Source organism: Equus przewalskii, chromosome 8 (assembly GCF_037783145.1).
Source record: "Equus przewalskii isolate Varuska chromosome 8, EquPr2, whole genome shotgun sequence".
NCBI lineage: Eukaryota > Metazoa > Chordata > Mammalia > Perissodactyla > Equidae > Equus > Equus przewalskii.
In genome coordinates this window covers 13054429-13072345 of record NC_091838.1, presented here as the reverse complement: position 1 = coordinate 13072345, position 17917 = coordinate 13054429, and the positions used below count along the sequence as shown (strand labels likewise).

Here is a 17917-nt window from a genome sequence, read left to right as displayed (position 1 = left end):
CTAGCCATGTTTTTGAAATGCCACAGCCCTCCTGGGGTTAAAACTACAATAATCTTAATCAGTGGTAATGACATATATTACCGTGTGTGCCTATCTCTGTGTCATGTCAGCAGTGAGATTTAAAATTTATTTCTCCAACAAGTTTATCTATTCTTTTGCTAGATCATTCATTTGTCCATTTATTCACTTATTCAGTATATCACTTATACATCTATCAGGTACCTATATGGGGGTGGGGTATGTTAGGGAGACTCAAGGACAGACCCACAAATGACTTGGCCATCAACAACTTACTAGCTCTGTGTGCAAAACTGTTAGGTTTTCTATCATCCTTGGCCATAAGGGGAACAAGCGACCTTTGGAAATTAAACGTTGCAGAACAAACACTGGGCAGTTGCAGTGATAACCCACCTGCAGCAGGATTTAAACACCAATCAACTGGTCTGGACCACATTTCCAAGGTCACTAGGAGTCCTGAAAACCTCTGTATAATAAGGAAAGTTTTTCATTAATCTATTTTTTTTTATGGTGCAGGAAATTGGTTGAAGCTGTCAAAAAAAAGAATCACTGTTGAGAATATTTGCAGGGAAGGAGAATGCTAGGACAACTCAGAGAGGTCACCCCAGGAAAGGGGGGGAATGTCCTTGTCACGCAGCCTGATGGGTGGCGTCTCACCATTGATCTTTGGCAAGTTGTACTGGAAAAGGATGGTCAGAGTTCCAAAGCGCAATATTATATTTCCAATTAAAATGTAAAAACAAACCTTTTTCATAAAACACTTTGGCCCCAGCCCTGGGAAGTGACTACAAAGCCCCGGTGCTGATTGAGAAAAGCTGAAAGCAGACACTGTAATTGATAAAGGAGATAAGTCAATCTGTGTCCTTTAAAGAATAATGAGTTCCATTTTTCATCAAAAAGATCTCCTTGTGCCGAAGAAACATTCTTTCAATAAATCTACTTAATGGTTTCCCCTCTAATGATATATAACGTAGCGCTTTGGAAGGAGCATGGAGCATCGCAGCAGGTCCCTGCAAGGGGCTGCTGGCTGCCCAGCATTTGCATTGCTAATTCTACCCGAGGAAAACCCAGCCGGTTCCCAGGAGGTGCTGTGGCTGTCGTTCTGGGAAAATACCGGAAGGTCCCCCTGGGCCCTCAGGCAGGCAGATGGGAGGGAATTTTGAAGAAATCTCCTATCACGAAACTTGAGATCTGTGCAAATTTACATCCCCCGGCCCCCACCTCACTCTGGTGTGTTCAGGGATCCACCAGCTCTGAGGATGATTTGGGCCAGATAGCTCAAGAGTCAAATGCTTCAGACACTGGGGTTGCGAGACCTGATCAGCTGTGTCTGTGCCCCGAGCCCCTCACTCTGCCGCAGCCCTGCCAGCCTTGGTGTTGTGCGGGTGCCGGAGGCTGAGGGAGGTGATCTGTGTTAATTGCATTGGGTAAACTGAAGATCCACTTTAAAGGCCTGTTCCCCGCCCCTCAGAGGGCAGAAGCCTCAGGTGGTGAGGCCTAGGGGAAGAGAGGGCCTGTCCCCTTCTAAGGGAAAGATTTAGGGTCCTCTGTGCCCTCTCAGGGTGCAGCGGGACTTACTGCTTAACTCGGCTTACCTTTGTAAACCCCAGCTTTACAAACGTGCTGTTATTTCCACAAGGACCCAGCTTTATGTAACAAAACCCATTTCCTCCAAGGGCACCCAGCCCTCCGAGCGCCGGTGGACTTCCCCACATGGGAATCATTAAAAAAAACCCTCGAGTTATTTCCTTATGTTGCTGTTTGTTTATTCTCCAGTCGCGTGTGAGTCAGCCAGATCATGATTTGCAGTGGTTTTGCTTGTGAAATCTTACATAATTATATTCCTATTGTCATGCTAGGTTGAGTACTTAGACCATCTAGTGTTTTCTCATTGCACAACGTTTGCAAATCAGTAAGGAGAAAGCCTGGACAATGAGATGACGTGGGCCAGTCTGGAACCCGGCTCCGAGTCACCGTCACCCGGGAGGCGGCCCTGCAGTTTCACAGATACGGCCGGTGGCACAAGGAGCCCGGACATTCTCTAATGCCAGTGCTGTGCAGGATGACTGGCCCAGTGGTGGCCTCTGGGACGGGTTTCACTGAGGCGATATTTAAGAGATGAGAGCGAGGGAACGAAAGGAACATTAACAACACTTCACACAGAAACCGACCAAATTTTTACTGCATTTGCTACACGCTGGATTCCAACATGCTGGTCCAGAGCGTGGCTGGATACAAGCTGGCAAGGCTCTCACGGCTCCTCCGACAAGCTTTCCCTTCCCTGCCATGTACATTATTTATTTTGACCCTACTCACTGTCCCAAGTCCAGAGAGAGGTACTGAAAACACTCTTGATGCAAACAGTGAGTGGCTACAACACACGCATGGGGTGAGTGTGATTTCCACAAGGGAACGTGGAATCCGGAGAAATGTTTGCAGAGGCAAGACGCCTCCTTAGTGGCTAATAGTATTATGGAGCTCAAAACCCACAACTGGTTTTTGTTTCTGTTTTTGTTTTTTTCGTTCCTGGAATATATTGAAACTAGTTGTTCCTAACATTATTTCATATTTTTAGTCAAATAGCTGACCTGATGTAAACCATGTTTGTTTGCATATGTCTTTGAGTAAGTGCGCCTTAGAGTTATTCATATTGATACAGGATGAAGATTACAAATATCTGCATAAAAAGAGACACTTTGTGACTCTCTATGAAGACAACAACCATCACATTCCACAGCACGTCAATTGGTTAAATTTTGAATCGTCAAGCATTATTTAAAACAAGAGAGAGAATCTAACCGAACACGAGCGCCACGACAAAACAATCATAACAACAGAACAAACCCAATTTCTCTATTAATCATTTAAAAATTTTACCTCTGCTTCTAACACTTTTCCTTAATTGTTATTTTAAGCTCCAGTAGCAGGATCAGATTTCTGCTGCCTCTGGGCAAATGAGTTATGATCTGATCTCGAGTTCCAAGGGAAATGCTCAAAGTTTTATTTTTCCCCAGTTGAACAAACAGTACTATGTATATTATCTCTTGTGTTAGAATAGCGTTGTCTTCACATAAGACTCGAATAATGGTATTAGTCATTCATTTCCTTGAACACAGACACCCTCATGCGTGCTGACAGGTTTATAAGGATGCGGTGGCAGGCCTGGTTCTGGGAGCTGCTAGATGACCGGCTTTGATTTCTTGCAGTCCTGAGCGATGGAGCCCGGGTGTGTCTGGTTATTGTCCGCTTTCTCCCCCAGATGCTGGGCTTGTCTGGAAGATTAATACATTAACAAGAGCTGAAGGTCCAGGGTTGCACGTCTTCAGACATGTTTATTAGCAGATGGCACACAGGATTCAAAGGTCACCACCAAAGTGACATTTTAAAGTGAAACAACAATATTTATGTTCAGATAGTCTACTGATGAGATCATGTGGAAATGTTTTTGATTAAATTAGCTTATAAACGGTTGCCAATCTATAGACAACTTAAAATGCCACGTCTGTTTCCCAAATGTTTTCTTCTCATGCTCTCACCTTTTAAATATTAATGGCCAAATGCTGTTTCTGAGGTATGCTTGTTTAACAGCAGATCTGGTGTTTACTTTCTGGGTTATCTATTTTTTGCCTTCTAAAAATATTATCTCCTGTGTGTGTCCTGAAATCTCACCTGTTAACATTACTGCTTTGAAAGAGTTTGGATTCCACTATGTAAATACAATTGCTTTCCATTTCTTTAGCATAAATTGGGTCTCTAGAGAGACCACAAATTCAGTCCCGTAGATAAAACCTTATGTTCAATACCATAAAAAAGCTACGAGCTGGATTTCAGAAATATTTATTATAGCCACATTTTTGCCTTTGCAGCCCTTGGGAGCCACACTTCTGTGGCAACGTGCGTTTGTGTTTCACAGAACAATGTGAAAAGCAAAATCCAGCCAAGGGGAGGCAACGCCCCGTCTCCACTTCTCTTTCTTTTCTCTCTGTTGTGCCCACAACTTAGCAGATATGTGAGTGAAAATTTTTACCTCAGAAAACGGTTGAGGCAGAGAATGCTCAACGGTATGAAGTGAAACAGGATCTTTTATGTTTTGCAAGTCCCTATAGTCAACAAAACTCACAAAAATCTTTCCAACAAAGGCAGTAAAATGCACAAATAATTCTCAATTAGTAGATTAAAGCTTTCACAGACATATTATAGGAAATGAATATGACCATGTATACTATTTCTCATTTATTTACATTTAATTGTATTATGAATAATTTTATAAGCTATAAAGATTGTCTTGAGTTTTTTACCTTATTATCTACATCTTATTTTTTGTACAGTTAGAAAATGACAAATGTAAGAATACGACAGATTTACTCACTTTTCAAGGGAACCTTTTTCAATATTCATGGTCCCTTCCATTGGATCCAGTCCTTGTTCAGAAAATTGTTTCAAGGCACTTAAAGCTGCCTAAAATGAAAACAAACAAACAAACAGGGAGATCCATTCACTGACTTCAATGTAACAAATAGGTAATTGTAAAAGAAAGCTGAGGTATATAATAAAAACTATCATTTTCATTAGTCTAAATAAATGTTTTTTTGCATCATTTAGCAAAATTACATTTGAAAGGCTGTATTATCATGGAGCACTATATATATGAGGGCTTATTCCGAGTATGGGGTGGGGGGAGGTGGAGAGAGGAATCTCCACAAGTCTCAGGCCATATCCGTACTTTTGTAAAATCATGATGTTTTATCGGCAAAAGTAGAAACACACTGAAGAAGAAAATGTATCAGCCCATCATACTTTGAGGATGACTTTGCATAATTTCTTCTCACATTACGGAAACTACACATTGTCTTCCTTCTGATGTGAGAACATCAGATTTTCCCAAATTGGGTACCCTTTCCAAAGTTAGCATGAAAGCATTATTCAAGTTTATAGACATTTAGCCCAAAGCAAGTCACAGAATGTGAATGGAGGAATGGACCGAAGACACTCATGCATACCGAGGGGATGGTATGATGGTGTCCCGTGAGGAGAGAAAATTCGCACTCCCAGGGGCCCTGGGGAGGCGGGCCTGGCCAGGCAGAGCCTCCGGAGGTGTTGATATGCCCGTGATGCGTGGGATGCTGAAGGGTGTTGACAGGCTGATGGAGCCTCGCTGGATAGCTGGGAGGCACCAAAAATGCGATGCTGATAAGATCTACATAACTTGTTGACACTCTTGTGCACGTTCCAAATTGTTATTTCTCTGAATAAGAATTTGGATCCTCTTCCCTCCCCTGCACCCCACCACTTTTAAGCTCAATTAGAGGGGCTTTGTTGAGTCTGAGATAGGTGCGAGCAGACACAGTTGTTTGAATCTTGGAGACCCTGCTGGGTGACACCTTGGTCATCTGTATCTTCTCAACTGCCTTTGAAAAAGAGCGAACTCTTGAAGTTTCCAAAACTTTTATCTGCCAAGGGCCCGTTTTGGGAAGCTAAGTACATGATCCCTTTTAAATTTCTTTATTTGTAATATACGATTTGGTTTTGATTTTAAAGTGAATACATCTTATTTTTTTAGTGCAGTTTTAGGTGTACAGAAAAATGGAGCAGGTAGTGCAGAGTGCCCTCTCTCTCCAACCGTCAACATAGTGGCCCCTATTATTAACATCCTGCATTAGTGTGATATCTTTGTTATAACTGATGAGCCAACATTGATATATTGTCAATAACTGAAGTCCATAGTGTACATTAGGTTCACTCTTTGCGTTGTACATTCTATGGGTTTTGAAAAATGCATCATTCACGTATCCACCGTTATAGTATCATACATAACAGGTTCACTCCTCTCAAAATCTCCTGTGTTTCACCTGTTTGTCCCTCCTCCCTATCTCCCCACACCCCTGGCAACCACTGAACTTTTCACCATCTCTATAGTTTTGCTTTTTCCAGAATGTCATATGGTTGGAATCATACAGCACATAGTCTTTTCAGATCGACTTCTTTCACTTAGCAATGTTCATTGACGGTTCCTCCACGTCTTTTCATGGCTTGACAGCTCTTCTTTTTTTATCGCCAAATAATATTTCATTGTATGGCTGTACCACAGTGTGTTTATCCAGTCACCTATTGAGAGACATCTTGGTGCTTCCAGGTTTTGATGATTATGAATAAAGCTGCTATAAACATCAGTGTGCAGATTTTGTGTAATATTTTTAATATTTTTTCTCCCTTGTCTCTTGGTCTTTCTTTCCGTTTTTAAATCACAACTCCTGTACTCAACCAAAAGGAACAATGTGTCCTTTTCTTTTTCCTTAGACTACTCCTTCCTTGCAGCCCTCTCAACTTGCCTCTCTAGTTCAGTTCTCATCTGAACTTTCGCTCGTGTCTGCAGCCCCGGCCTGGGCACGCTGGGGCAGGGAAGGGGCTAGGCGCAGGCTCTCTGTTTTCGCCTGTATCTCTTTGAAACTGGAGTCCTGCAGGGCCCTGCCCCACCACTCCTGATCTTGGTCCATACTCACACTATACAGCAGCTGGTGCAGGTTGTGGTGGCAGGGAAGTGCCAACCTCAGTTGCGTGGGAGCAGGGTGGCCATCTCACTGGGGGAGTGTTGTTGGTTGAATTGTGGCCCGTGCCAATTCATATGTTGAAGTCCCAACCCCCAATACCTCCTAATGTGGCCTTATTTGGAAATAGGGTCATTGCAGATGTAATTAATTAAGACGAAGTCATACTAGGGTAGGGTGGGCCCTGATCCAACATGACCAATGTCCTTATAAAAAGGTGAAATTTAGACACAGACACATGCACAGGGAGAACACAATGTGAAGAGGAAGGCAGAGACTGGAGTGACGCAGCAGAAGCCAGGGAACACCAAAGATTGCCAGCAAACCATCAGAAGCTGGGAGAGAGGCATGGAACAGATCCCTCACAGCCTTCAGGAAGAACGAACCCTGCCAAAACCTTGATCCTGGACTTCCAGCTTCCAGAACCACAAAACAACAAGTTACTGTTGATTAAGCGGCTCAATTTGTGTTACTTTGTTGTGCAATTCTAACAAACTAACATAGGTACATCATAACTCTGCTATAAGGATAGTAGAACCTCTTTCTCCTCTCTCTGATATTTCCTTTTATTACCTTTTTATTATAAAAATGTTTTTTTGTTACAGAAAAATCATACATAGACGAGTAGAACGAATATGAAAATATTCACAATTCCACCCACCATTCACAACTCGGTGAATGTCTCACTGCATCCTTTTCTATCCCCTCCCGATACGTTCATACTTCAGCCTGGATCACATCTTAACACTGCCTTATAACTTGCTTTTTTCATGGAACGTGAGCAGTTCTCTGGATCAACAGGAACATTTCAGTAGCATCGTTTCACCTGACTGCACAGCATCCCATTGACTTTACGCACCTTCCTGTATTTAGCCAATCCCTACTGTTGCATGTTTAGGCCACTCCCAATTTTTAAGCTGTTACTAACACTGTACCAAGCTTCCTAATATTCACACCTTTGTGTACCACCTCAATAATTTCCGTATGATAAATTCCTAGAAACTGAATTTCCAGGCCAAAGAGCACGCACATTTTTAAAGATCTAATACTAGCTTTCTGTCTGCCCTCAGATAGGTTGCACCCACACCAGCAGGGTGAGGAGCATCTGTTTCTCTAGGTGCTTTTCGAATTACCTCTCAGAACCACATTGTGGGTCATTCGAGCAAACCAGTTTTGTCACTTTATGGGCCCACCTTATCTTTCTTTTCTTTTTTTTTTTTTTAAAGATTTTGTTTTTCCTTTTTCTCCCAAAACCCCGTGGTACATAGTTGTGTATTTTCAGTTGTGGGTCCTTCTAGTTGTGGCATGTGGGATGCCGCCTCAGCGTGGCCTGATGAGCGATGCCATGTGCGCGCCCAGGATTCAAACCGGTGAAACCCTGGGCCATTGCAGCGGAGCGTGAGAACTTAACCACTAGGCCACGGGGCCAGCCCCCCACCTTATTTTTCATTTGTCCATCCTGACCGCTTAATTTATTCAATAGACTTGGCTTTGAGAGATGTTTGGTTGCTTTCAAAAATTAAATTCACCCTCAAAAGACCTAGATTTGGACAATTCCACTCTCCTAGTAAGAAAGTCACAGAAGGATTTGACTCTCACTTTTACTCAATTAGGTGACCTCTGAGGTCCGTTCAAGTCTTGAGATGCTGAGGTGGCTGGACAGCCTTCTCAGGTGACTATGCTAAGAAAAGTCCTGTGGGTCCGTACATTCCTGTGGGCTTGTCACATGCACCTGAGCTCTGGAGTCCCACCTCATATGTGCAGGGCAAAAAACCAGCCCCACTCACTGCTAAGCTCTAAAGACCAGTCCACGCCTGACCTTTCCAGATAACCCAATGTTGTAGGGCAGGCTAATGAACTTAGAGTTCTTTGTCTATTCAACAATTTATTACTATTATTATTATTGGTGAGGAAGATTGGCCCTGAGCTAACATCTGTGCCAATCTTCCTCTTTTTGCTTGAGGAAGATTGTCTCTGAGCTAACATCTGTGCCCATCTTCCTCTACTTGGTTTGTGGGATGCTGCCACAGCATGGCTTGATGAGCAGTGTGTAGGTCCACACCCAAGATCGGAACCTGCAAACTCCGGGCTGCCAAAGCAGAGTGCACAAACTTAACCACTACGCCACAGGGCCAGCCCCTACATTCAACAATTTTGACCAAATGAACATCTATTTTGTTCTGACCATTAATTATTGGCAGGAATGCTGATTTTTATCAATTCCTTCCCAATGGACTGTTACAGAAGGCTACTCAGAAAGCTAAATTTGTGGTGTGGTGTTGCTGAATGAGCCTCTGGAGGGCTCCTGAGCTTCTTGGTTCTGTTTTTATTCCCAAGAAGGCCAAATGACAACCAAAACCAAATTTTTAAAAAACCTTAAAAAATCATTTATAGGCTAATTGTAACCCATTTTCACAACAGACATCACTAATTTTATTGCACTTTGCTTTATTGTGCTTTGTAGATATTGTGCTTTTTACAAACTGAAGGTTTATGGCAACCCTGCATCGAGCAGGTCTAATGACGCTAATTTTTCAAATAGCATTTGTTCACTTCATGTCTCTGGGTCACATTTTGGTAATTCTTGCAATATTTCAAACTTTTTCATTATTATATTTGTTATGGTGATCTGTGATCAGTGATCTTTGATGATACTATTGTAATTGTTTTGGGGTGCAACAAACAGCGCCCATATAAGAAAGCAAACTTAATCGATGTATATGTGTCTTCTCACTGCTCCACTGACTGGCCATTCTCCTGTCTCTCTCCTTCTCCTCAGGCCTCTCTATTCCCTGAGACACAACCATATTGAAATTAGGCCAATTAATATCCCTACAACGGCCTCTAAGTATTCAAGTAAAAGGAAGAGTTGGACATCTGTCTCTTTAAATCAAAAGCTAGAAATGATTAAGCTTAGTGAGGAAGCCATGTCGAAAGCCGAAATAGGCCGAAAGCTAAGCTTCTTGCACCAAACAGTTAGCTGAATTGTGAATGCAAAGGAAAAGTTCCTGAAGGAAATTAAAAGCGCTACTCCAGTGAACACACGAATGATAAGAAAGCAAAACAACCTTAGCGGTGACATGGAAGAAGTTTTAGTGGTCTGGGTAGAAGAACAAACCAGCCACAACGTTCCCTTAAGCCAAAGCCTAACCCAGAACAAGGCCCTAACTCTCTTCTCTGTGAAGGCTGAGAGAGGTGAGGAAGCTGCAGAAGAAAAGTCTGAAGCCAGCAGAGGTTGGTTCATGAAGTTTAAGAAGCCGTCTCCATAAAAGAAAAGTGCAAGTTGAAGCAGCAAGTGCTGATGGAGAAGCTGCAGCTGGTTATGCAGAAGATCTAGCTGAGATTGTTAATGAAGGTGCTACACTCAACAACAAATTCTCAATGTAGATGGAACAGCCTTCTCTTGGAAGAAGATGCAACCTAGGACTTTCATAGCTAGAGAGGAGAAGTCAGTGCCTGGCTTCAAAGCTTCAAAGGACAGGCTGACTCTCTTCTTAGGGGCTAATGCAGCTGGTGACTTAAGTTGAAGCCAATGCTCACTTACCATTCTGAAAATCCTGGGGCCCTTAAGAAGGATGCTCAATCTACTCTGCCTGTGCTCTATAAATGGAACAGCAAAGCCTGGATGACAGTGTATCTGTTTCCAACATGGTTTACTGAATATTTTAAGCCTCTGTTGAGACCTACTGCTCAGAAAAAAGGATTCCTTTCAAAATATGACTGCTCTCTGACCATGCATCTGGTCACCCAAGAGCTTTCATGGAGATGTACCAGATTAATGTTTTCATGCCTGCTATTACAACATCCATTCTGCAGCCCATGGATCAAGGAGTCATTTCAACTTTCAAGTCTTACTATTTAAGAAATACATTTCATAAGGCTTTAGCTGCCATAGATAATGATTCCTTTGATGGATCCAGGCAAAGTCAATGGAAAACCTAGAAAAGATTCACCATTCTAGATGCCATTAAGAGCATTTGTGATTCATGGAAAGAGCTCAAAATATCAACATTAACAGGAGTTTGGAAGAAGCTGATTCCAACCCTCAAGGATGACTTTGAGGGGTTCAAGACTTCAGTGGGGGAGTAACTGCTGATGTGGTGGAAACAGCAAGAGAACTAGAATTCGAAGAGGAGCCTGAAGATGTGACTGAATGGCTGCAATGTCGTGATCAAACAAAAATGGATGAGGAGCTGCTTCCTATTGATGAGCAAAGAATGTGGTTTCTTGAGATTGCATCTACTCCTGACAAAGATGCTGTGAAGATTGTTGAAATGACAACACAGGATTTAGAATATGACATAAACTTAGTTGATAAAGCAGTGGCAGGGTTTGAGAGGATTGACTCCAATTTTGAAAGAATTTCTACTGGGGGTAAAATGCTATCAAACAGCATCACATACTAGGGAGAAATCGTTCATGAAAGGAAGAGTCAATTGATGTGGCAAACTTCATTGTTGTCTTATTTTAAGAAATTGCCACAGCCACCCCAGCCTTCAGCAACTACCACTCTGATCAGTCAGCAGCTATCAACATCCAGGTAAGACCCTCCACCAGCAAGAAGATACAACTTGCTGAAGGCTCAGATGATGATTAGCATTTTTTAGTCATAAAATACTTTTAAATTAAGGTATGTACATTGTTTTTTTAGACATAAGGCAAAACTCATGACTCACTTTATCACAATATTCGCTTTATTGTGGTGCTCTGGAACTGAACCCACAATGTCTCCGAGGTATGTCTGTAGTTGCTTTTGGAATACTTGTTGCCTGAATACGAGGAACCAAAAGTCTTCCTTTGCCTAGTCCAGTGACACCTGCTGTCTTCCATCCAACCAGAGATGCACATAAGAGATGAAGGCCTGGTCTCAGGTCTCAGGGAGCAGGTTCGGTGTTTCAGCTCTTACAAAATCTCCTGGATGCTTTTATCAACTTGTCAGGCAGGTCCCCATGCACTGTCAAAATGCCTGTCATCATCCAAAGAATGTCCTACAGGCTGCAACGGCAGTGCGCTCTTTCACTCGATGCCATGAACGGATTTTCAGAATTCTTGCGTGCCTGCTTCCCTCCGAAGGTATGCTGAAAGGCTTCCAAATAACATCCCCTTATCTATCTGATGAGATAAGTCAACCCACATCTTATAGATAACACCAAATACAATTGCTTATAAATATGAGAGGACTTCTTTCTAATTTATAAAAGGCAATGAAGACGATTTATCTTCTCTGTAAACAGTAGTAGGTCCCATTTGGTGAGCATCACTCTGCCATAGTCATGAGACTGGGCAGTGACCTCAGGTGTTAGCCCTGCAAGGTAGGTCCCACCACAGGAATTCAGTAGCCTACTCTCGGTCACACAGTTAGCAAGTGGCAGAGTGGAGACTTGAACCCAGCCCACATTCTTGACGACATCAATTTATTTCCTCCAAACTCAAAAACTGCTCACATTCCACCTACCCAATTTTAGCACAATGCCTTTCAATAGCATTATTTCAATTCACTCTTGTTACCTCTTCCATACACATTCTATTAACTATTTCCCACAATAATACTTGAGGTAAGCTCTCAAAATTATCTCCATTTTCTAGAGGGGGATTTATTATCTTGGGGGATCACACAGTCAGTTTCCAGTCTCCAGCCTTCTTGAGGTCTCTGGGTTGACTTCTGAGCCTTCCGTCAGCACTTCTGTTACACTTGCAGTTTTGGCTAAAACTAAATCACTGTAGTAGTTATTTTGTCACTTAGAATTACCCAATGACCACAAATGAGGTGACTTGATTCTCCATTTCTTAGCATCCTGAAGGTATCGAGTCTCGCTCGCTTGACTTGCCTCCCCTCGCTGTTGTTCTGGGAAGAGTTCATTTCTCACCTTACGGTGGTTGCAGGCAGGAGGGAGAAACAAGCCCCAGAGTCTGCTTGAATTGGGTGTTTCCCTGGGGTTGTGGGATGGAGGATACTGCACTGAGAAGAGTTACTGGGATTGCAAAGGCGACATGGACAGAGGAAGAGGAGGAAGAGTTTGGCAGTGGTGTATAGACAGCGATAAGCTGAATATGTTTAGGAAAGCGTAGATGGGCAGGGGCTGCCGACCAGGTGCCTCCTCTTACAGGTATTAATAGAACACTTGGTCAGCTGCTTCCTCCCTCGCTGGTCACGAGCTTGACTGGGGAATCAGGGGCTCCCCTCCCACCCTCACCCCCAATTCATCACCCCCTACTTTCCCAGAAAGGACACTTTACAGATTAAAAAATTTCATGGAATGAGATGGGTTTGCTTCGCTTTCTACAGCAAAATGCCCCAAACAATAGGATTATGCAGCGGTGCCTGAAATAGCCACATTACATTTAGCAAGACCCAGTTACCAATCTCTTCAAAGAAGGACGTATAATGGAGTGGCTTTGTGAACAAAGACGAAAATTTAACAGTCCACAAAAATGTTTTACTATGCACCTCCAAATCTGTCCAGAAGATGGTAAAATCAACAAAATCTTCATGTTTAAACTACTCGAACCAGATCAACTGTTACTCGCTAGAGGCCAGTTCCTTTAAAAAAATTAAGAACATACTATAAATATGCTACATGATATTAAAGTACACTTTGTTTGGAGTGAGGGAAAAATCAAATAACCTTCATTTGGGGAGATATATTTAAGAAGCAAGTTCTGTAGTGTCTGTTTACTGAGGGGGTAAACAGATAACAAGATGTTGAGCTCCCACTGTCTGCCGTTCACCCTGTCGGCATGGGCAATTTGCTGTGTGATAAATGTAAACTAATCTTGGGGAGTCGTGGGAAGGAGGGAAATCTGGGTTCCTTAATGAGGAACATCCTGAACGATGCTTAAACCCAAGTTGTATAACTTCCCACACACTGCGGATTCGAGAATTTCAAAGATATACTAACATAAGTACCCAGACCCTCCATACGGCTTTGGCCATAAACAAATAGATAACAATGATTTCACTGCCAAGGTCAGAAAATGTTTCCCTGCCAAACCAAAACAAACTCGCTCAGCATCCATTTGTATGTTACCATGGCCTACCAACTGACTTCTTAAACTTCAGCTTTATGACAATTTACATGTTCTGGGATTAAATCAATAGAAGAAAGGCACATCCAAGACAATGCATGTAGCTTCGTTTGAAATGAGGAAAATTAAGAAAGTATTTTAAAGAAGTGAATGATGTTTCTTTTTCTTATTCCTTTCTTTTCAGCACATTTGTATCCATGTATGTGTGTGTGTCGCCCTTAGAGGAAAGGAGCTGCATAGATACATAGAAATATTTTTGTCCCCAAAAGATTTTACAACTGTTTTGTGAGTAAAGCCCCAGAGGTTCTAGAACAGATGTCACTACCATTTCATGTATCGCTTGTTTTGTGTGTAGTTATAGCAATGCCAGAAACATGATGCCAATTAGATACTTTCCATGCCTGTTTGTTGGTCTTGGTTCACGTGTGTGCGTGTGTGTGTGTGTGTGTGTGTGTCTACAGTATGGAGGTGAGTCTTTCCAACCATTTCTACAATTTCTGACTTTCCTCTCAATACACAAGTAGCAAATTGTGTTGCTTCCTTCTTCGGGGGTTAAATAGTTTTTAATGACAATGGAACTCTGAGAGAAAACAATGGTCTTCGTTAGCAAAATGTGAATTTTAATTCATCCCCTTAATGACACGCGGTTCTCTTTGGAGTCTTTGAACAAGATGCCTAATGGATCCTTTTATTTCTTTTTCTCCCATTTCACACTTTTCCCACCGATTTCATATCCTGAATCCCAGAAACAGACAGGCTGTTCCCATTAAAGTCGATGGTAACCATACATGTCCGAACATGGCCTTCATTTGTAAGTAAGTGTTCAAGGTTTGTTTTGTTTTGCCCGTTCCCCGTCCAGAGCTTGCTCATGTGGCAGTCTTCCTGGGAGCAGATCTAACTGCTGGATTCATTTCAGAACGTACAGTGGTCATGTACTCAGCTCATTAAATCAGTCTCCTTTAATCAGAAAATGAGGGGCTTCAAATACAAACGTCTTCATTTTCAGTTGAGGCCTCGCCTAACTTCTTATCCCAACAATCTTTGAGACTGACTCTATATGAAATTATTTAAATGACTGAAAACCCAGAAAGTTCTTCAGGAAGCTTGAAAGTGAACGTCAATGTTTTCAAGTTATCATTTGCTTGCTTGGAAAGGCCTATAACTAAAAGCCAAGTCTCTCTTTATATAAAGGGAGAGAAGCCAAGAAGAGAAAATTGTATTTCTAAATTTTATCACATTATGATAGGATCCTCAGTCTATTACATTTCAGATGAATCAATGATAGGACTTTAAAAATAAAACAAAAAATAGGATTATACTGAGTTTTCATTAAACCATTTGCTCCCTGCTTTCTAACAATTTCATTATAGCTCACACTTTCCATTCATGCTTACATAATCCTATTGGTTCAGGTAATTTCCATAAAATTGGTACTTTATAAAATGGCTTACTGTTGGAACAAAGGCACGTCAGCCTGCTAAGGTGATGACTACTTATTGTGAGGAAAATAAGGGGGGGTGGGTGGTCGAAGACAGGCAGGTTTTAGAGAGTCAGCTAAAACAAAGGCCAGGAATTTCGACTAGAATTCGGGGAATTAGTACAAATTTAGGCACTTAAACTCCAGACTTAGCCATCACCTTTATTTCTGCAGTGAGGCGCTTACGCTGGGTGATCCACGTAGCTGCCAGCCTTGACAATGATACAGAGTGGAATTTAGAGCAGGATTAACTGTGCTGAGGTACATTTTCAGTGTGTTCAGCACAAACTGAAGCCGCGTCATCCATGCTGCCGTCTTCCTCCAGCCGTGCCGTTTCTGTCTTACCCACATCGTTCCTTTTTAAATTCCTGTTTTGTCCTCTTTCAAATTATTTTTATTCAACAAAAAGTCCCCTTTGTAATGGCATTTCCCAAAACCTGGCGCTAGGCACAAAGCCGCATGTCTGTGAGTGGCAGCAGCGTCGCTCGCCGTGCTTGGCAGGATAATGTCCCCCAAAGGTGTCCATGTCCTGATCCCCGGAATCTGTGCATATGTCACCTCCGGTGGCAAAGGTGGCCTTGCAGAGGGGATGGAGGTCTGAACGTTGAGATGAGAGATTATCCTGGACTGTCCAAGTGGGCCCAGTCTGATCACACGAGTCCCTAAAATCAGAGAACCCTTCCTGGCTTTGTCAGAGGCAAAGACATGGCCGGGGAAAAGAGGAGCGAAGAAATGCAACGTCGTTGGTTTTGAAGATGGAGGAAGGGGCCACCAGCCAAGGAATGTGGGTGGCCTCCAGAAGCTGGAAAAGGCAGGGAGACCAATTCGCCCCTAGAGACCCCCCCACAGGAACTGTCTACACCTTGATTTTAGCCCAGTGAGACCCCGTCTAACTTCTGACCTAAAAAACTCTGAGATAATACATTTGCATTGTGTTAATCCACGACGTCTTTTAATTTGTTATAGCAGCAAGAGAAAACTAATATACTCTTCCTGTCATCTGGAAAAGGAAAGGGAAAGGGCATGACATTTGGAGGCCTGATGGACATGGCACTACTGCAGAGCAGCTGTGTGTCTTTATGCATGTTCCTTTACCTTTCTGAGCCTCTTTTCCATCATCTGTAAATTGGAGACTACAACACCGACGGCATCAGATTGTTTGAGGGGTAAATGCCTGGACGGTAGTGGTGTTTAATGAACAAGCACTTTATTACGCATCTTTCTCTCCTTTGCTCTCTCTCGAGCCCAACATCCAGTCATCAAATACTTTATGTTCTCTATCTCCATGTTAATTTATGTCCAGTTTCCTGTATGTTTCTACTAATTTTTTCCAGCACATTGCTCATCCATCTCTCTTCATTAGAGAACACTATCATTCTGCCTCCCCCTTAATCAAAAGCCATTAATAGCTCCCAGCTCCAGAATAACTTTCTGTATCCTTGGCCTGGCATTCAAGGCTCTCCATCAGCTGGCCCCACCCGACCTCACCACCTCAGTCACTGCCGTCTATTGCAGTGTGTTTCCCGGAGAGTGATCCCCAAACCAGCAGACAAGTCACCAGCCTCAGGAACACCTGGCAGGTGTCAGGATTATCAATAAGCTCCCGGGCCAGTTGGCCTGGAGACACACTGACATTTATGAAGTCTTGCCCACTTGATTCTTCCGTCCTGGTCAGACTGGTCTACTTCCTGTCCGCTGGAGATATCTGAGTCTTTTCCACCTCTCAGGGTGGACTTCCCTGATTCTCAGCCTGTCTCCTACCCATGGATTTCTGATAGCCCTTGCCACTTGCCTTTCTGAACTGAGTCATCGTCGATGTGTTGACGTCCTGTCTCCCAGGTTGTTGGTCAGCCCTTGCCTGGCAGAGCCGTTTTCCTGTTTGAAATCTCCACAATGTGTTTACAAAGCCTTCAAGTATTCCTTAATAGATTATCCGTCGGCTTCCATCTGAAGCTCCCGCGACAGACAAGTGCTTGCAGACATATCTCCTCTTTCTGCTTTCTCTCTGTTCTGTGGCAGCATCTGGCCCTTGCTCGCCTTCTCCCCTGCAGGGCGTCCCCCACAGCTCCTCTCCATCCAGGCTCTCTCTCCCCCTATCAAGCACCCCCCACCCCCACCCCCAGGCTCTGTGGCCAATGTGCCATGGGATCAACATGGGAAAGCAGGGCTGGGTTGTACCTATCCACGTGAGAGGAGGTTCTCCTGCCTTGTAATTTAGCTCCAAGGGATACAGATGATAGTTTCTGTCTTTTCGAAACGTCAGTCATTCGGGCTTTGGCTTCTATCATTTTTGAGGTCTGCAACCAGCGCGTCGCCCTCCCCAGGCCAGTGTGAGGTCTTCAAAGGAAGAGCCTGGGAAACCCTACCTGGAGGACCCCACAACAGGGGCTTTGCTGAAGACCGTCAAGGTGGCACATCCTGGAACAGAGGACCGGAGAGGAGCCTCTTCTGCCCAAGGAGAGCCTGGCTCTGCAGGGCCGTCATGGCTGAATTCTGCATTGGCAGCCCTCTCCTCCACTGCCCGAAGGTCTATTTGAGATTTCTTAGTCCTTTGATATCCTACTCCAAAGAGAATGAGAGGCATTCCCACTGAGCATGGGCACACATGGCTCTGTCTATTCAGGAATTCCATTTGGGTTTGAGTATGTGATTGATAAAATTTACACTACAGTTATATCATAATTTTCACTGCGCTTAATGTATTCCTGGATTGCATGGGGGGTGGAGGTTGGGAACAGGGAGTGATGGTCAAACAATACAAACTTGAAAGTTCTGTATAATTCTGAACCTGTGATTGTACTGAAATAGAGTCCCAGGTGGTACAGGCATGTGGCTCACAGGCCTTGCTGAT

General features: G+C 43.2%; 1 protein-coding gene across 50 annotated transcripts in view; it reads right to left on the bottom strand.

Annotated features, from left to right (window-relative positions):
• Positions 1-2172: 2172 nt before the first annotated feature.
• STAU2 (staufen double-stranded RNA binding protein 2) overlaps positions 2173-17917 on the bottom strand; it is a 298560-nt gene continuing 282815 nt past the window's right edge. For 44 of the 50 annotated variants that reach the window (XR_011543354.1, XR_011543356.1, XR_011543349.1 and 41 more), the window contains 2 exons: positions 4388-4476; positions 2173-3290 (listed from right to left, as the gene is read on the bottom strand). Coding sequence is in view for 41 of the 50 variants with exons in the window: in XM_070631483.1 (XP_070487584.1) it covers positions 3197-3290; positions 4388-4476 (183 nt within the window). In the remaining 9 variants the exon portion in view is untranslated. The remainder of the gene's footprint in view (positions 3291-4387; positions 4477-17917) is intronic. The other 6 variants (XR_011543351.1, XR_011543355.1, XR_011543352.1 and 3 more) reach the window with 1 other exon arrangement.